At 43.1% G+C, this 21,726-nt stretch overlaps 1 protein-coding gene across 1 annotated transcript in view; it reads right to left on the bottom strand.

Moving 5' to 3' along the window:
- The window catches only part of LOC120036483 (gamma-aminobutyric acid type B receptor subunit 2-like), a 251,318-nt gene that overhangs the window by 18,249 nt on the left and 211,343 nt on the right, over window positions 1-21,726 (bottom strand). Inside the window, exons 5-10 of the mRNA XM_038982922.1 lie at window positions 15,952-16,017; window positions 15,359-15,547; window positions 14,780-15,022; window positions 7,084-7,144; window positions 3,517-3,597; window positions 2,146-2,296 (exon numbers count right to left, since the gene is read on the bottom strand). Of these exons, the coding sequence (XP_038838850.1) occupies window positions 2,146-2,296; window positions 3,517-3,597; window positions 7,084-7,144; window positions 14,780-15,022; window positions 15,359-15,547; window positions 15,952-16,017 (791 nt within the window). The remainder of the gene's footprint in view (window positions 1-2,145; window positions 2,297-3,516; window positions 3,598-7,083; window positions 7,145-14,779; window positions 15,023-15,358; window positions 15,548-15,951; window positions 16,018-21,726) is intronic.

Genomic DNA, 21,726 nt, shown 5'->3' on the forward strand with positions numbered 1-21,726 from the left:
AAACCATCGTGTAAATCACGACTCAACTGTACATCATCAAATCAATAGGTAGTAAAATGTGTCTCTAAATGCAAGGAGAGAGGAAAGCACAACACCCCATCTATGGTCCTGATCCTGCAGAATCAGGTATAATCGTAATGCACAGACTAAGGTGAACAACATGAGTCCCTATACACACCATGTCAATTAACCATATTCCTTTTTTCCATCTTGTGTTATTCATTGTATCCGCAATAAAGTTGATACATTATGTTATAGGGGCTATGTCCTGTCTAAAGACTGTGGCTCTATTGTCCTGTCTAAAGACTGTGGCTCTATTGTCCTGTCTAAAGGCTGTGGCTCTATTGTCCTGTCTAAAGGCTGTGGCTCTATTGTCCTGTCTAAAGGCTGTGGCTCTATTGTCCTGTCTAAAGGCTGTGGCTCTATTGTCCTGTCTAAAGGCTGTGGCTCTATTGTCCTGTCTAAAGGCTGTAGCTCTATTGTTCTGTCTAAAGGCTGTGGCTCTATTGTCCTGTCTAAAGGCTGTGGCTCTAGTGTCCTGTCGATAGGCTGTGGCTCTATTGTCCTGTCTAAAGGTTGTGGCTTTATTGTCCTGTCTAAAGACTGTGGCTCTATTGTCCTGTCTAAAGGCTGTGGCTCTATTGTCCTGTCTAAAGGCTGTGGCTCTAGGACCATTGACAGAGATTTGCTGTCCTCTCTTCCCGAGGGATGTGTGTAGGGTGAATGCTTCACGTTGGTGGTGAATGAGGTGAGCCTTCCTACTGTATGCTGTTGCTATTACATGTTCATTATCATAGTTATACATCTTACATTATTTTACATTAACATACAGTTATCTGTATGTTAATGAAATTATCTGAAATTATCTTTCTCAAAATTGTTTGTATATTTTCCCATAAAATAATCTGTAATCTGAATATTTTGTACCCTAAAAAAAGGAAAAATAAATATATATATTTTTTTTCATGTGGCGACCCCACTGCAACTCCCCCGCAACCCCTAGGGGTCCTGACCCAGTCTTTGAATATCACTGGTGTAGGGTGTAGTTGACCCTAGACGCTGGTCTTGGGTCAGTTTTGCAATGATAGGATTGGGGAAGGAGAAGCTGATCCTAGATCTGTACTGAGAAGAAACTCCACCACGATGACCTACTATTCTGGCCAGTATTAGTACACCAAGTCCTCCTGACTATTCTGGCCAGTATTAGTACACCAAGTCCTCCTGACTATTCTGGCCAGTATTAGTACACCAAGTCCTCCTGACTATTCTGGCCAGTATTAGTACACCAAGTCCTCCTGACTATTCTGGCCAGTATTAGTACACCAAGTCCTCCTGACTATTCTGGCCAGTATTAGTACACCAAGTCCTCCTGACTATTCTGGCCAGTATTAGTACACCAAGTCCTCCTGACTATTCTGGCCAGTATTAGTACACCAAGTCCTCCTGACTATTCTGGCCAGTATTAGTACACCAAGTCCTCCTGACTATTCTGGCCAGTATTAGTACACCAAGTCCTCCTGACTATTCTGGCCAGTATTAGTACACCAAGTCCTCCTGACTATTCTGGCCAGTATTAGTACACCAAGTCCTCCTGACTATTCTGGCCAGTATTAGTACACCAAGTCCTCCTGACTATTCTGGCCAGTATTAGTACACCAAGTCCTCCTGACTATTCTGGCCAGTATTAGTACACCAAGTCCTCCTGACTATTCTGGCCAGTATTAGTACACCAAGTCCTCCTGACTATTCTGGCCAGTATTAGTACACCAAGTCCTCCTGACTATTCTGGCCAGTATTAGTACACCAAGTCCTCCTGACTTCAGAATCTGGAAAGGCTATTTGATGTTGACGATGCGTCGATATTGAAGAGGCTGTACTTTTTTACTGACTGGTCTTTCTCACTTTCACATGGAACAACCACTTCCAATACAATTGTTGGATTTTCAAATCCAAACAAAGTGAGGTCTCAGACTCTCAACCCCTCAGGAAAGAAAAAAACATTTGAGAGAACCAATCAAACCTCTGCCCATTTCTGCACTAATACTGCATTTACAACGGAATCCTGTCCAGATCAGTGTGTCACAGATCTCCCTTGCTGTGAGCTCTACCCCCTCCTCCCCCCATTCCCTTCCCTCTTCTACTGACCTGTGGTTGCGGTTTTTGATGTTGAAGAAGAGGAAGGCCCCTGCCATGAGCATGCCCAGAATGGTGATAACAGACAGGATGCTGTAGAGGGGTACGTTGATGTTGCGACGCTGCAGACGCACAAACGTACGGTCCTTAGGAGGCTCCACCCCTGGAATTAAGAGGAGGAAGAAAGTAAGAAAAATAACTTTTACAGGGGAAGGATAGACAACCAAAATGAGCCCTCACCAGTAACCTATTTAACATTGAAAAACAATGTTGATTCAACCAGTTTTTGCCCAGTGGGTCTGCTATGATGCAAAAAAATATGTGAATGTCTTCCTCTTCATTCCAGGAGTGGAGCCTCCAAATTAAGTTACTTTCCTTTTTGTGGAGTTGTTTCCACATCATTTCAACAAAACAATGATATGTGATGACATTGAATCAATGTGGAAAACTGTTGGATTTGCAAGAAGTCATCAACGTGACATCATTTGTTTTTGTTTTCACCCAACCTGAATTTACGTTTAATTCACAATAGCTGACAACTCAACCAAATGTAAATCCAAACTAGACGTTAAACTGACGTCTGTGCTCAGTGGTGATGTTCTTAGCCTGAGAAATGTATTGTAATCCACATAGAATGATTTAGATTTTAAGTTTGTCCACTTGCCCAGTGACTTTGATTCTATGTAAAGTACTGGACACTTCTACAGGAGAAGGATTGATCCAAAAAACGCCTACATTTGGCTACTTTCTTATCAGCTGCGTAAATGTACCTCCACACAGAATTAGTCGTTGTGGTCAGCTGTTTCTTATGCTTGTGCTTTCCTCTATCCGGCCTCTCCGTGCCAATCAATTCCTCAACATACTGAGCTCTACTTACGACGGTTTGAGACATAGAAACAATTGTTTTAGCTGAAACTGTCCCAGATTGTGTGTATATGGGACAAAAGGGAGGAAGGAATTGGGGGTCACTGTGGTAATAGCCAGGAATCAAACAAAAGACAAATAATGTCAACACAAGCAAACATGGATACATAAAAAGGCTGGTAATGATTAAACATAGGATGATTGGTGGAGGGGAGCATTCTGGATGTCATTTGTCCCACTGAGGAGCTGTATTGTGTGTGTGTGTGTGTGTGTGTGTGTGTGTGTGTGTGTGTGTGTGTGTGTGTGTGTGTGTGTGTGTGTGTGTGTGTGTGTGTGTGTGTGTGTGTGTGTGTGTGTGTGTGTGTGCGTGCGTGCGTGCGTGCGTGCGTGCGTGCGTGCGTGCGTGCGTGCGTGCGTGCGTGCGTGCGTGCGTGCGTGCGTGCGTGCGCGCGCGCGTGCGTGTGTGTGTGTGTGAGACGTGTGTAGTGAACACACACACACACGGTCTGATCTACCTACCTTGGAACCTCATGGTGTTGTTAATAAGGTCCAGGACATCAGCAATAGCATTGTACTCTCCGACCTTCACCTCCTGACCCTCTGTTAGGAACACAAACAGAGACGGACACATTAGTTAGGACAGCATGGACACCTCAGACAACTTCTTACTCTCAGTCCACTTCACAGGTCTCGCAGAGCATAACATTCTTTCAAATAGGCAAGACGGCACTTAATCCAATGCTAGGAATACTGCAGTGTGGGGTCTCATTTATGCCATGTGTGTTTTAGCTAAGTGTGGAAATCAAGCTAATAGAAAGTACAGGCACTGGGTGAATGTTTTTGATACATTTTGGTTACAATGACGAGCAACAGTACTGTACTGGGGTGTATTCATTAGTGCACACCGTAGCAAACTGTTTAGCAATTGAAAACGTTTTGCAACGGAAATTAGCATTTCTTATTGGACAAGTTCAGGTTAGTCCCTCTCTGTTTCAGCCCGTTTGCTTCCGTTTGTTTCCTAGTGAATAAACAAATTACCGGAGAGCTAGGTCTCCAGTGAAGAAGCCAATCATAAAAATAAAAGCAACAATAAATAAAACCAATTGCACGCTGGCATTTGTAACACAATAACCATTTACATTTTCACAGGTACAGTAAAATGAGTTTAAATTGTGATATATCCCGAGCCATAACACAAACCTCTCTCTCCTGAGTGATATTTAAACCAGCCATTTCCTTCAAGAGCCGTCTTAAAGACTGATATTGGTCCCACGTGTAATATAGGCTTTCCATTGACCCTGGCACAAACACCAGCTCCATCACTCTTTCTCATAAAACAGGGGTAAAGTTACACACAACACACTGGGGAGGAGGGAGAGGAGACAATTCTCTGTTTGTCTCTCTCTCTGTTTTCTCTCTCTAAGTAAGCATTTCACTGTAAGGTTTATACCTGTTGTATTCGGCGCATGTGATAAATACAATTGAATTTGATTTATATCAATTAATATGCATAAAAGCGTTATGTGACTACTATGATCCTGAGCTGCTATGTTAGGGCAAACCCTTCACCCAACTTCTGAAATGACATTTCACGCCTGTTTGTTCAATTAACTCATTCATCACTGTAAATCAGATTCAGATTTATACAACTAGCCTGAACCCTGGATGTGTTTGGCGTGACGACCATAGGAGCTGGCAAGACAGCATAAACAGATCAAGGATCAGTGCATTTCTGTAAATCACATTCAGATTTATGAACCAAGTGCCTAATAAGGTTCTAGACACAGTCTCTATGGCATCATGGTATAACAGGCTAGTCTATATGACATCATGGTATAACAGGCTAGTCTATATGACATCATGGTATAACAGCCTAGTCTATATGCCATCATGGTATAATAGGCTAGTCTATATGACATCATGGTATAATAGGCTAGTCTATATGACATCATGGTATAATAGGCTAGTCTATATGACATCATGGTATAACAGGCTAGTCTATATGACATCATGGTATAACAGGCTAGTCTATATGACATCATGGTATAACAGGCTAGTCTATATGACATCATGGTATAACAGGCTAGTCTATATGACATCATGGTATAATAGGCTAGTCTATATGACATCATGGTATAATAGGCTAGTCTATATGACATCATGGTATAATAGGCTAGTCTATATGGCATCATGGTATAATAGGCTAGTCTATATGACATCATGGTATAATAGGCTAGTCTATATGACATCATGGTATAATAGGCTAGTCTATATGACATCATGGTACAATAGGCTAGTCTATATGACAACATGGTATAATAGGCTAGTCTATATGACATCATGGTATAATAGGCTAGTCTATATGACATCATGGTACAATAGGCTAGTCTATATGACATCATGGTACAATAGGCTAGTCTATATGACATCATGGTACAATAGGCTAGTCTATATGATATCATGGTACAATAGTCTAGTCTATATGACATCATGGTACAATAGGCTAGTCATGGTACAATAGGCTAGTCTATATGGGTATAGAATTGGGATTCATTGAACACTGAATGAACCTTAACTGAAAACATAGGGGGAAAAACCTTATTCACACCTGGCTACTAAACTATAGGAAATGACTCAAATATGAATGTATTTCGCTTGGCTTTCGTACACTAGTTGATGTTAAAAAAAAAATGCTACTATATAATAGAACTGGGCACATTATTTTGCTTTGTCAAAGGTCACAGTTATTTCCTCACTACATATACATATACTGTAGTACCCAAGGCAGCGTCCCATGCGACTTTGTGTAATGTGATCTGTAGGCAGATGGGCTGAGTGGGTGTAGGGTGAAGTTGCCCCCTAGACGTTGATCTTGGGTCAGGTTTGCATTTTCCACAACTAATGGTTAAAGTTAGGATTGGGGAGGGGAAGCTGATCCTAAATCTGTATCTTCACCACAGAGTGGGGCTGAGGGTGAAAGACAGGCGCTGACAATCGGAACCTCCAGAAGGGGAATGAATGAACCCACAGTGAGCTGCTTCCACACTGCGTGAGGACAGACGACTGAGCTGAGGAGAGGATCATATTCTGGTTAAATATTTAGCCCAGGCAATCCCTCCTCTCTTTCTATCTCGATCTCATGTGTCAAATAGTCGTTACCCTGATAAGCCGGGAGGGAGGGAGGGAGGGAGGGAGGGAGGGGAGGATGGGAGACATAATAAGGGCATGATATGAATGGAGGGAGAGAGAGGAAAAGAGGAGGATGTGGACAAAGGGAGGGGGCAATAAGAGTTGAGAGAGAGAGAGAGAGAGAGAGAGAGAGAGAGAGAGAGAGAGAGAGAGAGAGAGAGAGAGAGAGAGAGAGAGAGAGAGAGAGAAAGGGAAGAAAAGAGGGGGAAACAAGAGATACATAGGTGTATGTCAAGGGGGAGGGAGAGTGGCAGGAGGAGGGAGTGTTATGCCTAAGGCTAAGTACTCATGATAACATTTCTCTCACAGCACTATAGAGCAAGCCCTCTCCAGTTCACTGATGATAACATTTCTTTGCTTATCCATGATATGACTGCCAGTTGCCTTCCAATTGAAAAGCTCCATCACTCCCACAAGCAAACAGGACTGTCCGCCCTGTGGGTTTCCACACACACACACACACACACACACACAGACACACACACACACACACACACACACACACACACACACACACACACACACACACACACACACACACACACACACACACACACACGCACACACGCACACACACATACACACAATTTAAGCTACCACGGGGAGAATCTCTGCAGTGGGGTAGATAAGATTGGGGGAGAGTGGATTAATAAAAACATGTTGGTGCTGAGGGAGGGTAGGGCCAGGGGAGCAGGGGAGAATCCCCCAAATACAGATCACATTTCTGGGTAGAAAATCCCACCCGGCAGCCCCCTGGTTCACCTGCAGTCAACAAACACTCGCTGGATAACTAGGACATCATCATCAGCCAGACAGCAACCGCAGCACCCAGTCATAATAGTAGAGCAATTCAACAGAACATCACAACAATGCAACAATCTTACAGCATGTGCTTACCTTGAAACTGTGTGAATTTGATCGTGCCCATCCGTTCTCCATTCCTGAACATGACTTGGCCCTGGATAGAAAAATAATACAAAACACATTTAGAACATTTGAAAATTAAAACTTCTGAGGTCTCAATGCAGAATACAATGCAATTCTTACATTGTCCATATCAGCTACCAAGTTGAAACTGAACATTGTTGGTCCTTATTTAACCAGCAATTCCATCTGAATTGTTCACCATCTTCAAGGCACATCAAGTCCCTTGATTAAATTGACAACGATGGGCAACAGCAGATGCAGAGGAAGCAGTAGAGAGAGACGATGAAAATAAGCTTGATTTAATTAGAATTTAGATGCACTGTTTTCTTGACATTGGCACATTAACAGATTTGTGTGAACAAAGAGGTGGTCTGGCACTGATCTTCTTATTGGATTAGAAGTCTACAAAAATGTATATTTTTAATATGAGGTAAACAAAATGATTGGTCAGCAGATTCATTTCCTGATATCCTTATAATCAAAGGAGTGTCAGATTCCTGTCTGATTCCGTAAGGCCCTATCACACATCTTCTTTAGAGGGGCTTTTAAAAAACATTTCGTAAGTGGAAATCTCACCATTGGCTACTGAACAGACATCAATAGTCGGTACTACTACCATTAAAACCTCGACATGTCTTTGATGTCAACCCTGATGAAAGCAACTGGATACGAATGACACTCCACATAGAGCATCACTGATATTCCAAAAAACAACAATCAAGGCCAAATAAAATCATCAATTATATTCAGATATTTTCTGGGGGAAAAAGTCTCTCAACTAACACATTGCCTTTCCTCCCTTATCCCTCCTTATCCATCAACACTGACCAATTAATTCATCTAGCCATCTGCCCATAGAACTCCTTAATTAAACATTTAGCTGGATCTGGGATTATTGGCGGCTACGGAAAAAAACAGGTGAACGAGAGAGAGAGAGAGTTAACATGGAGCTGATTAAAGCAGCACTGGCAGAGAGATGGGAAGGGAGGAAGGCGACAGACCGAAGGACTAATTTTGTCTCAAAAACACGCAGAGGCTTTGAAGTCAGTCGCTGGGCGGGTTTCCACCCTCTGATTGGTTCCCTGTCTTTGTACGGCATATGTGATTGTGACAGAGTGTCTGTCTGTGTCAGCGAGGAAGAGAGCTAGCTAAAGTGACTGCCTTCACAGACCAGGATAACTGTGGTTGGATGGTGCTAAGAGTTGTCTGTTATGGAATTTAAAGGCCCAGTGCAGTCATACTTCTGTTTTGCCTGTGTTTTATATCTTATTGTACAACAGCTGATGAAACTAACACTGTAAAAGTGTGAAAACATTTGATCAGTGTTATTTCCTGATAGTTGCTGGTTGAAAACATCATCTACACAGGACCTTCTAATCAGCAGGTTTGCATGGGGGGGAGTTTCGGCTTTCCATGGTGACATCATCATGCGGCAAATTGGTTATTAAACCAATACGAAGGAGAGTTCCAAACCTCTTTGCCAATAACAGCTAGTTTTCAGTTTTCCCATCCCTACCCAGACCACTCTCAGACAATCCTAGCAAAATTCTTGCTTGAGAAATAGTGTTTTACTAAAAAGCCATTTTTGACGATTTTACTAGAAATCTGTTACAGTGAGGTACTTAATTATTACCCAGAAATTATTTGATATGAATATAAAAATGGCTGCATTGGACCTTTAAGACGTGACTGAAAGTGTAATCTCAGAGAGTGCGCTACCTACATGTAACTGTCAAAATAAATAAAACAAGTCAGTAAATGAGGGATACACAGTATATTGAAAGCAGGTGCTTCCTGAGTTTATTAAGCAATAAACATTCCATCATGCTTAGGGTCATGTATAAATATGCCCTGGTTAAGTATGTGTGTGTGTGAGAGTGAAGTGCACTTGAAAGTAGTGTTTACTATAGAATATGAGTAAACTATGTGCAGAGCCTGTGGTCTAGCGGTAACGCACCCAACTCCTCCGGAGACCGGGGTTCAAAAAAATATCCACAAAAACATATAGAAAACAAATATATGTCAGTATGCACAATCAATACTGGATGTTTTATTTCTAATCTGGAGGGTCTTGATATTCATATTTCACTAATTGCAGATAAATAAAATAATATTAATAGTTATAATTATTTCTGTTCAAATGTCCCTCCCCCAGCTCAACCAGAGCTCCAGGAGAATGTGGGAGGGACATTTGAACAGAAATAATCTGGGATTATTCAGTTAGTCTGGGAGGGAGTTGACCCAGACTAACAGCTCTCTCTGGGACTCAGACGCCCAGCCTGTCCTTGTTGATGAGGGTGGTATCACTGTGTTTGTGGACGTGAGATGGCGGTATCACTCTGCTACTTTGTTTCTGGAGGTGAGGAAAGGTAGGAACGGAAGAAGGAACAGATTTTCCCAGACAGAGGTTCCGGTTGTGGTCTGCAGGTGTGAAAGGAGGGGGTTCCCAGGAGGTCTGGTGGGGGAGCACAGCAGCCAGAGGTGATGAAATTAGGTCGCAGACACACACACCTCTCTGTGTCCGCCTGTAAGGACTCACTGCCCTCAGGCTGTGACACCAGCCATAGAGACACTGAGACCAATACACTGGTACAGTAGTGGCAGAACAGGCGACTGGAATCTCAATCCCTCTAGATTTATTTGTTAAAGGTATAGCTCTTCATCGCATAATCACAGCATATTGTACTGAGAACTGTGCGTGTAACACTGCTTATGCTACTGATTAGACCTGTACACACACTGATCTGGCCATGCCTATCTAGCATCACTGGGTGCGTGCAAATAGCACCCTATTCCCTATATAGTGAACTACTTTTGACCAGGGCCTCTATGGTCCCTATCCTATAGGTCCTTCCTTCTGGAAACAAAGCTTGTATTATAAGGAGGACGGGATCCACCCAAATCATTTGGGTTTCTGGATCCTTTCACAGAATTATAAGGCTGTGTTGAGACAATGACTTATCAATGACCCAAGCACAGCTCATTTAATCTCTACCATTGTGTCGCTGAGTTGTTATAATGCATCAGCAAATGTACATTATCCCAGGGGCGTTGGAAGACGCAATGTTAGTAACCTAATGTATGTCCCTCTTACTGCCCTGAATGCCTCTATTGATCCTACAGTTATTGTATGCAGTAATCATATGCATATGAACCAGTGTAACACTGTTAGCACTGAGGTGGTGTGCCCTACTAGGAAGTCCACTGTGTACAACTCATCCTGCACTAATTTTAAAAAGCATGTCTGGCTCTGCTAACCTTCCCAGTAAAGCAATAAAAACAATCAAGCATCCCAGAAAAGTGTTAAAAATAGCCCACATTAACATATGTAGCTTAAGAAACAAGGTTCATAAAATCATAAATTGGCTAGTAACAGGTGACACTCGTATTCTGACAATCTCTGAAACTCACTTAGATAATACCTATGATGATACAGCGGTAGCAATACACAGTTATAAGATTTATAGAAAAATCTGAAATGCCAAAGGTGGAGGTTTGGCCTATTGGCTCAGAACAGGGCAGCACGGCTGGCCCTTGGATGTACACAGAGAGCTAACATTAATAATATGCATGTCAATCTCTCCAGGCTCAAAGTGGAGGAGAGGTTGAGCTCATCACTACTTGTATTTGTGAGAGTTATTGACATACACGAAGCTGTCTGTTTGAACAACTGGCACACAGCTCGGACACCCATGCATACCCCACAAGACATGCTACCAGAGGTCTCTTCACAGTCCCCAAATCCAAAACAGACGATGGGAGGTGCACAGTACTACATAGAGCCATGACTACATGGAACTCAATTCATCATCAAGTAACTCATGCCAGCCGTAAAATTAGATTTAAAAAACAGATACAAATACACCTTATGGAACACATGCATACAGACACACGATAACATAAACACTATACACACATGGATGTTGTGTTATAGATATGTGGTAGTAGAGTAGAGGCCTGAGGGCACACACTTAATGTTGTGAAATCTGATATGAATGTTTTTAAAATGACCCCCTAATGGGGATCCATAATAAATACAAATAGAAAAAGTAATGCACTACACAGGCCAAAGGGTACTACTTGAGATCAGAACCCCTGTCTCCTCGGTTTCCTCTTCCCTCCAGGCAATAGATGAAGAGGAGGAATTTTCATTCATTTTCATCATGCATTTTCATACATGTTCATCTGTGCTGCTAACAGCCCCGGCCAAGCCCTGGAGGCTTCTCTGAGCTAATGTTTGACTTCCTCTATTGCTCTGCCACTAGACTAGATCAATAGCAGGCAGCACCCAGAGAACACATCAGAATGCCATGTGGATGGCCGAGTTCTAACCTGACACAAACACACACACAATCAGTGTTTACACACACACAGACACAGAAACACACACAAGCCCCACTATGTTCACTATGTAGGGGTTAGGAGGGAAGGGAGAGGGTGAACGTACAGAAAGGAGTTTGGTTTTAGTGGTGAAACTGACCGGCCAAACTAGTACCACTTGTTGTGGTTCACGCTGGGGAAGTTATGGCAGTGAGACGGTGGCTCTCCATGTGGGTGTAGGACATGGGTGATGTGTGTGTGGGTGGAAACGCAGAGCCACGATGGGGTATTGGGTATAGTGTGTGTGTTCATCACGATTCCCTGTAATGGAAATACACACCTATATGCTGACGCTTCATAAAGGCACATTAACAAACCAATGGTATTTTCTGATCTGATATGGCACTTAAATACACACAAATAACAAGCTTTTTTATAACCTCGTTCCATGTACTGTAATCCCTGTACAGTTATCAGAAGGACCAACAATCATAGTGGTGGGAAAATAAGTAATACATTACTCCAGAGTATTAGCCTCTTATAGACCTGGAAAAACTGTTGTCAATTATTTTTCAAATACCACTTCAGGTATTTTTGTTAAACTTTATTTTTTATTTTTAACAAGGTAAGTTGACTTGAGACCACATTCTCATTTACAGCAACAACCTGGGGAATAGTTACAGGGGGATGACTAGGTGGCCATGATGGTATGAGGGCCAGATTGGGAATTTAGCGAGGATATCAGAGTTAACATCCCTGCTCTTACAATAAGTGCTGTGGGCTCTTTTGTAACCACAGAGAGTCAGGACACCCGTTTAACATACCATCTGAAAGACAGCACCCTACACAGGGAAATGTCCCCAATCACTGCCACAGGGCATTGGGATGTTTTTCTAGACCAGATGAAAGAATATCTCCTACTGGCCCTTCAACACTACTTCCAACATCATCTGGTCTCCCATCCAGGGACCAACCAGGACCAACCCTGCTTAGCTTCTGAGGAAAGCCAGCAGTGGGATGCAGAGTGGTATGCGGCTGACATCACATTATGCAATACAGTGAATATGCAATGCAGCAATACAGTGCGCCTATTGTGCTGCTTTCTGAATAGATGGTAATAGTGGTGCTGTATGTTATCCCCCTGGAGACAAGCACGCACACAAACAGAGACACGCAGCTCAGGCAGCCACCCTGGCAGAAGGACCCCCAGGGAGATGAGGCTATCTGGGCTATCCATGTCATCCTCCCTGCCTCTGTTCTCCAGCAGCCTCCAGGGACTGGCCCACTGGCAGCCCACTTCACCCCAGAGACGCAGAGGGAACTGGGGGAGAGAGAGGTCACAGTGGGGTGGGGGTTACGGAGAGGCTCAGGAGGACTATGGTGTACTGTAATGCCCCAAGGGAGGTCAACCTTTTCTCCGCTCTCAATACTGGTCATGACACAATCTCTCTCTCTTTTCCGCTCTACCTCTTCACCTGGCTCTCTTTCACTATTCCTCTTTCTCCCTCTATTTCTCCTACACTATTCCTCTTTCTCCCTCTATTTCTCCTACACTATTCCTCTTTCTCCCTCTATTTCTCCTACACTATTCCTCTTTCTCCCTCTATTTCTCCTACACTATTCCTCTTTCTCCCTCTATTTCTCCTTCACTATTCCTCTTTCTCCCTCTATTTCTCCTATACTATTCCTCTTTCTCCCTCTATTTCTCCTTCACTATTCCTCTTTCTCCCTCTATTTCTCCTTCACTATTCCTCTTTCTCCCTCTATTTCTCCTTCACTATACCTCTTTCTCCCTCTATTTCTCCTTCACTATTCCTCTTTCTCCCTCTATTTCTCATTCACTATTCCTCTTTCTCCCTCTATTTCTCCTACACTATTCCTCTTTCTCCCTCTATTTCTCCTATACTATTCCTCTTTCTCCCTCTATTTCTCCTTCACTATTCCTCTTTCTCCCTCTATTTCTCATTCACTATTCCTCTTTCTCCCTCTATTTCTCCTTCACTATTCCTCTTTCTCCCTCTATTTCCTCCTCTTTCTCCCTCTTTATTTTTTCCTCTCTGATTTTTCCTTTTTCTATTCCTCTATCTACCCATCTCTCTCAGCCTGTGGCCGTATCCTACACACACACACACACACACACACACACACACACACACACACACACACACACACACACACACACACACACACACACACACACACACACACACACACACACACACGTCTTCTCTAACACAATTTGGTACCTGAATCGCACCGGTTTTAATGTAGAAAAAAAGTGTTTATTCAATATTTAGAGGGGGTTGTTATAGTAGTGGTGGATTGTGCTACTAGCTCTCACAGTCTCATGTCAGAATTAGATGTGCAGCCATTTTTCTGAAACATCAAAATTCTAATTTGTTCCAAAATTTCAATTTAGAAGGGTTTAAGGTTAAGAAGGGTTTAAGGTTAACTCCAAATTCGTAAGGTTAGGCATTCAATCTGATTGGTTAAGGTAAGGGTTAAGGTTTGGGATAGGCTTAAAACAAAAATATAAAAAACAACTTTCTATCGCTGGATTTGAACTTGCAACCTTTAGAATCAGAGGCAGATTCTTACGCCCATCTATCGTCCCCGTCCACAACACCAGACCAACTTGAAGGTAACAGCGCTCACTGTTGCCCCTAGTGGCCGGTTTCCACATCATCTCCCAACGTCCTCAGACATGGATGGATGTTTTTCACGCTCAACATTTTCCCATGTGTATCAAGAATGGTTCACCCCCCAAAGGACATCCAGCCAACTTGACACAACTGTGAGAAGATTTGGAGTCAACATGGGCCAGCATCCCTGTGGAACGCTTTCGACTTGTAGAGTCCATGCCCCGACGAATTGAGGCTGTTCTGAGGGCAAAGGGGGGGTGCGACTCAATATTACGAAGGTGTTCCTAATGTTTGGTATACTCAGTGTATATATTTTTGTTATTCATTATAATATTATTAACAAATGTTCCCTAATGAATCACCATTACCCTTCCTTATGTCAAAGCAAGCCATGTCCCAGGCAGAATGGCCCATACAAACCAGGAGTCTATCTTCTGTTTCTGTAATTTGAGGCAGATTCATGATTAAGTACACCCTCTGGACAGGACACTAGTCTATCTCCTGTTTCTGTAATGTGAGGCAGATTAATGATTAATTCACCCTCTGGACAGGACACTAGCCTATCTCCTGTTTCTGTACTGTGAGGCAGATTAATGATTAAGTTCACCCTCTGGACAGGACACTAGCCTATCTCCTGTTTCTGTAACGTGAGGCAGATTAATGTCCAAGTACACTCTTATATCAGGAAAAGTCCACTGACTCACCGTGACGCCATAGAAGTTGGTTTCGTTCATGACGTCCAGCACCAGCTTGCCCACCTCCCGGTCGTCCACAGTGAAGTTATGGTACATGTCCTGCCTCTCCTTGTGCTGCAGTAAATCCATGACGCGGGTCAGGGTCTTAGCTATTACCCAGATCCCGTCGTAGGCGAATCCGTGATACTTTGAGGGCTCCACTCCCTTCTGCTGCAGCTCTTTACTGTACTCCCTCTCATACTCCTTAGGTGTCTGGATGTAGAGAGAGAGAGGATAGTCATTTAATCAATATCCTACTTCTAAGGTATTAATGTAGGGAGGGGATCATCAATTAATCAACATCCTACTTCTAAGGTGTCAATCTAGGGGGGAAAAGGGGATAATCAATTAATCAATCTTAGTTGTCTGAATGTAGGGAAAGAGTTTAGATAGGGCTGTGTCCCTAATGGCACCCTATCCCCTACATAGTGCACTACTTTTGACCAGAGCACTATGGACCTGGTCAAAAGTAGTGCACTATAAAAGGAAAACAGGGTGCCATTTGGGACGCAGTCGTAGACTAAAAAGCATGTTCAATGGAACGCTCACCCTTCCAGAGATGCCCTTGACCTGTTTGGCGCTGAGCGGTTCAAAGTCCACAGCGATGTATCCCTCCATAGCGGTCAGCAGCTTCCTGGTGGTGCAGTTGGTGGAGTTGGCCTGCTCCCACCAGTTCCCCTGGTACCAGCCTGGTATGATCCACTGGTACTTACTACCATACATGTTCAGGTTGTACGCCTGGGGGAGGGATGTTTGGTTAGTACGCACACAGGCATGTTGACGTAAACACACACCACACACAAGAACACACCTTCAATACATTACCAGTCAATACTGTCAATATAAATAGGCTTTCAGCTTTTACTGAAGCTCATTATGGATATCACACCATACATCTGCAGCCCCCATGACGACTTGATACATGTGTGTGTGTGTGTAGGTGGTTGTGTATGTGTGTGTATGTGCGTGTGAGTGTATGTTTGTGTATGTCTCTCTCTGTGTGTGTGTGTGTGTGTGTGTGTGTGTGTGTGTGTGTGTGTGTGTGTGTGTGTGTGTGTGTGTGTGTGTGTGTGTGTGTGTGTGTGTGTGTGTGTGTGTGTGTGTGTGTGTGTGTGTGTGTGTGTGCGTAGAACAATACTCACACAGCAGAATACTTTGGAGGCCAGATTCTCATCAAACTGTCCGATAATGATCCTCACATCATTATCCTATAGAGATGACATAACAAACAGGAGATGTGTCAGTCTTCCTCTACAAACAGCTAAATACATGTGTCAGTCTTCCTCTACAAACAGCTAAAGACATGTGTCAGTCTTCCTCTACAAACAGCTAAAGAGATGTGTCAGTCTACCACTACAAACAGCTAAATAGAAGTGTCAGTCTTCCACTACAAACAGCTAAAGACATGTGTCAGTCTACCTCTACAAACAGCTAAAGAGATGTGTCGGTCTTCCACTACAAACAGCTAAAGAGATGTGTCAGTCTTCCACTACAACCAGCTAAAGAGATGTGTCAGTCTACCACTACAAACAGCTAAAGACATGTGTCAGTCTTCCTCTACAAACAGCTAAAGACATGTGTCAGTCTTCCTCTACAAACAGCTAAATAGAAGTGTCAGTCTTCCACTACAAACAGCTAAAGACATGTGTCAGTCTACCTCTACAAACAGCTAAAGAGATGTGTCGGTCTTCCACTACAAACAGCTAAAGAGATGTGTCAGTCTTCCACTACAACCAGCTAAAGAGATGTGTCAGTCTACCACTACAAACAGCTAAAGACATGTGTCAGTCTACCACTACAAACAGCTAAAGACATGTGTCAGTCTTCCTCTACAAACAGCTAAAGAGATGTGTCAGTCTTCCTCTACAAACAGCTAAAGAGATGTGTCAGTCTACCACTACAAACAGCTAAAGACATGTGTCAGTCTACCACTACAAACAGCTAAAGAGATGGGTCAGTCTACCACTACAAACAGCTAAAGACATGTGTCAGTCTACCACTACAAACAGCTAAAGACATGTGTCAGTCTACCACTGCAAACAGCTAAAGAGATGTGTCAGTCTACCACTACAAACAGCTAAAGAGATGTGTCAGTCTTCCACTACAAACAGCTAAAGACATGTGTCAGTCTACCACTACAAACAGCTAAAGACATGTGTCTGTCTACCACTACACACAGCTAAAGACATGTGTCAGTCTACCACTACAAACAGCTAAAGAGATGTGTCAGTCTACCACTACAAACAGCTAAAGACATGTGTCAGTCTACCACTACAAACAGCTAAAGACATGTGTCAGTCTACCACTTCAAACAGCTAAAGACATGTCTGTCTACCACTACACACAGCTAAAGAGATGTGTCAGTCTACCACTACAAACAGCTAAAGAGATGTGTCAGTCTTCCTCTACAAACAGCTAAATAGATGTGTCAGTCTTCCACTACAAACAGCTAAAGAGATGTGTCAGTCTTCCACTACAAACAACTAAAGACATGTGTTAGTCTACCACTACAAACAACTAAAGACATGTGTCAGTCTACCACTACAAACAGCTAAAGACATGTGTCAGTCTACCACTACAAACAGCTAAAGACATGTGTCAGTCTACCACTACAAACAGCTAAAGAGATGTGTCAGTCTTCCACTACAAACAGCTAAAGACATGTGTCAGTCTACCACTACAAACAGCTAAAGACATGTGTCAGTCTACCACTACAAACAGCTAAAGACATGTGTCAGTCTACCACTACAAACAGCTAAAGAGATGTGTCAGTCTACCACTACAAACAGCTAAAGACATGTGTCAGTCTACCACTACAAACAGCTAAAGAGATGTGTCAGTCTTCCACTACAAACAGCTAAAGACATGTGTCAGTCTACCACTACAAACAGCTAAAGACCTGTGTCAGTCTACCACTACAAACAGCTAAAGAGATGTGTCAGTATACCACTACAAACAGCTAAAGACATGTGTCAGTCTACCACTACAAACAGCTAAAGAGATGTGTCAGTCTTCCTCTACAAACAGCTAAACACATGTGTCGGTCTTCCACTACAACCAGCTAAAGAGATGTGTCAGTCTTCCACTACAAACAGCTAAAGACATGTGTCAGTCTACCACTACAAACAGCTAAAGAGATGTGTCAGTCTACCACTACAAACAGCTAAAGAGATGTGTCAGTCTACCACTACAAACAGCTAAAGAGATGTGTCAGTCTACCACTACAAACAGCTAAAGAAATGTGTCAGTCTACCACTACAAACAGCTAAAGAGATGTGTCAGTCTACCACTACAAACAGCTAAAGAAATGTGTCAGTCTACCACTACAAACAGCTAAAGACATGTGTCAGTCTACCACTACAAACAGCTAAAGACAAACCGCGCAGGAAAATTCTGAGTGATTAAATTACTTATTTGTTATTATTCAATTCCAACCAGTCATTTGAAGATTATCACATCAGTGTGATTTTCACCTCATCAGTGAAGTGTAAGGACTACAGGGAACTGGCCTGCTGATGTGGGTGGTCTTTGTCCCAAATGGCACCCTATTCCCTTAATAATAGTGCACTACTTTCAACCATGACCATAGGGCTCTGATCAAAAGTAGTGCACTATAAAGGGAATAGGGTGCCATTTGGGATGGACATGTGGTGTTTCTTAGCTGGCTATAGGGCAGAGGTCAGGCAAACAGGCAGCAATATCACAGGCAGCAACTGTCCATCAATAACAACTCAGCCATTACTGTCGACAGTGAGAATTGTTTCCTATCCACTGGGCCAGAAGGAGAGATCTGCACTGAATTGAGAGCACATGCTAGCTGATTAGGTGCGTAAATAATTGACCAGCTCTTCTGTAGGAGCATTGGAGGTTCCTGGGTCTACATCCGAGAAGAGCAAACTGTCACTACTCTGTGTTGGTGGTGCACTGCATAGACTGCCCCAACCCATGCAATCACACACAAACCATTCAATTCATCTTGAAACAGGAAGGCCATGACTCAAAGTGAAGCTTGACTCAGGTGCGGGACTCTACAAGTCTATCAAAACACTGCTCAGAGCAAGACTCATACACTCTGCTCAGAGCAAGACTCATACACTCTGCTCAGAGCAAGACTCATACACTCTGCTCAGAGCAGGACTCATACACTCTGCTCAGAGCAAGACTCATACACTCTGCTCAGAGCAAGACTCATACACTCTGCTCAGAGCAAGACTCATACACTCTGCTCAGAGCAAGACTCATACACTCTGCTCAGAGCAAGACTCATACACTCTGCTCAGAGCAAGACTCATACACTCTGCTCAGAGCAAGACTCATACACTCTGCTCAGAGCAAGACTCATACACTCTGCTCAGAGCAAGACTCATACACTCTGCTCAGAGCAAGACTTAAGCTGCATCTCAAATTTCCCCCTATTCCCTATGGGCCCCGGTCAAAAGTAGTGCACTATGTACAGAAGGGAACAGGGTGCCATTTAGGATGCAACTTAAGCCAGTGCCACAGGCATCAAGTCTAGAAAAGGTCCGTTTTGACTGATGAAGGATTTCTATCCTGCTTGAACCATAGCAACAATGAATGGTCTTTGCCATTGCCAACAATACATTTCACCTTACACCGTTAATTTAGTGAAAAAGCATAGATTGTCTAGTGACCATGGTCAATATCTGTCAAGTAATGCAATAAACAATCATAGACTTTCTCTAAAATATAGAACATTGATATATCATCGATATGCCCGCTATCATTGTGACATGCTATGGGTGCTTTATAACATTTGTATAGATCTCGTTGCTATACAGGCCAAAGCATTTTCTATGTTGCCCGCTATGCATTTTCCAATGGTTGACTGAAATGTAGGGTAGAGGGTGGCTACTATATGGGACATCAATTAATTTGGTCAAAAACCTTTCATTCCCCTTTGCGCCATAATTAAATGATCTTCCTGAAAGTCCATAATTGCTGTGACAAAAACAATTTATACATTTCTTCCTCAACATAAATGATTTTGCCATCAGTGAAATGACTTAACTTCAACTGTAAAAGTCCATAGGTTTCTGTGAAGTAAAACAACAGAAAATGTCACTCAGTCAGAGTTTCTAAACCATACTGTACTGTCTTTGAGTCAGTCATGTGCCTGGTCTAAATAACAAACTGGCTAGTTTGTCTGTCTGTTAAGAGAAGTGTGGGCTGTACGTTGATCCTGCTTCTCTGATTGGACAGAGTGAAGCTGTATTTCTCCATCCACTCACTTCAATAATTTCACCCGATCACTCTTCCTCATATGTTCTTGGTCTGATCATTTAGATTGCTGCTGCCACCTACTATGATTAATCACACCGTAAGGGCGGTTTGCTATCAAGCTATCACTGTGCAAAATATCTAACAAGTGGGGCAAGTTTAGGGGAAAAAAATATGAAACTAACGTACATTCTGACTGAGTGACAGCAAACTTGGTTGCCCGCTGGAAGTTGAGGACACACAGACACAGACACACACATACACACACACCCCAAAGTGTGTTGTTCCTGCCGCTTTTTTGGAGGGCATAGGGCCTCCCAACTGGTGGCCAAGTGGGTGGGCCTATGCCCTCCAAGTCCCCTCAATGGCTACACCCCTGCCTAGTCATGTGAAATCCATAGATTAAGGCCTTTCGGGCAATTTATTTAAATGTACCGATTTTCTTATATGAACTGTAACTCAGTAAAATCTTTGAAATTGTTTCATGTTGCATTTAATTAAAACACTTCAATTTTTTCAGTATATGTTAATTAGATTGACACATGGGTGTGTCAATCGACTGTAGGGTGGCACCCTGCCCCACAATACCTACAATGTTACATTGTGACTGTACTCAGAGCCAGAGTGCATGCTGGGAGCAAGCAGAATAGTTGGATCTTTTGTGTGGACCACTCTGCTTTGAAGTCACTTTTCCTTTTCAGAACCCCTTTGGCTCGGGTTGAACCTGGATCTTGCAGGGCTCTGGTCCTCCTGGGCCTGAATGGTGCCGCTGTTCCCTGGAGGAAGGCACTTATACAAAATGACTCGAGCTCTTAGGGAAGTGGAGATGAACAATTCCAGCACAGAGAGACCTGGCACCATTCACCATCCTCTGTTCCTGGACCCAGGGGAAAATTGGGCTTCATACTGTATTTGGTCCCACGATGTGAAAAATGGGCCCCGGACTTGAGGTCTCCGAGTTCCAGTGTGACAATTCTCAATACTGGTCTGTAATTGACATGTGGTCCTAGTTGCAGGTGGAACTGTTACAAGTAGCTCCTTTAAGGTTGTTCTGTTTGGGTCCTGGTGGTCTCTGGGATGGAGTTTTGTTATGGCTATTCTGTTTGACTTTCAGATCAGGTGGTTACAGTACAGTATGTATTAACCAATGGCAACCGTTTGCCAGACATTTGCTTACTCCATGCTGGCGATGATGTATTTGCATGGGTTAACGTAGCGACACTAAAAACACAATGAGGCTGTGTAAAAAAACACTAGGCGTGATTACATGGCTTTACTAAAGACCGTGGCTGCCTATTCCCTATATAGTGCACTACTTTTGACCAGGGCACATAGGATGCCATTTGGGTCACAGCCTGAATGAAATAAACAAGGTCTGTTTATGAGAATGTACACGTACTGTATATCAGATTTATAGACTGACCCTGTCGTATTTCTACCATTACAGCACCACAGTCTAGCTTTGATGATTACTTCATGGCAAGGGCGCACATTACTAGATCTAATAATGGACATTGTCTAACGCGCCGTTCACAAACTCCATTCCTGGAGAGCTATTTGAACGTGCAAGTCTTTGTTCCAGACGGACACTAAAACACCAGTTTCAAACAACCGACTGACTGTGGTCTTAAGTTCGGACCGTGGCCAGCTTCATCCGGTGTGTTAGTGCTGGCCTGTAA

This window comes from Salvelinus namaycush, unplaced genomic scaffold (genome assembly GCF_016432855.1).
Source record: "Salvelinus namaycush isolate Seneca unplaced genomic scaffold, SaNama_1.0 Scaffold135, whole genome shotgun sequence".
NCBI lineage: Eukaryota > Metazoa > Chordata > Actinopteri > Salmoniformes > Salmonidae > Salvelinus > Salvelinus namaycush.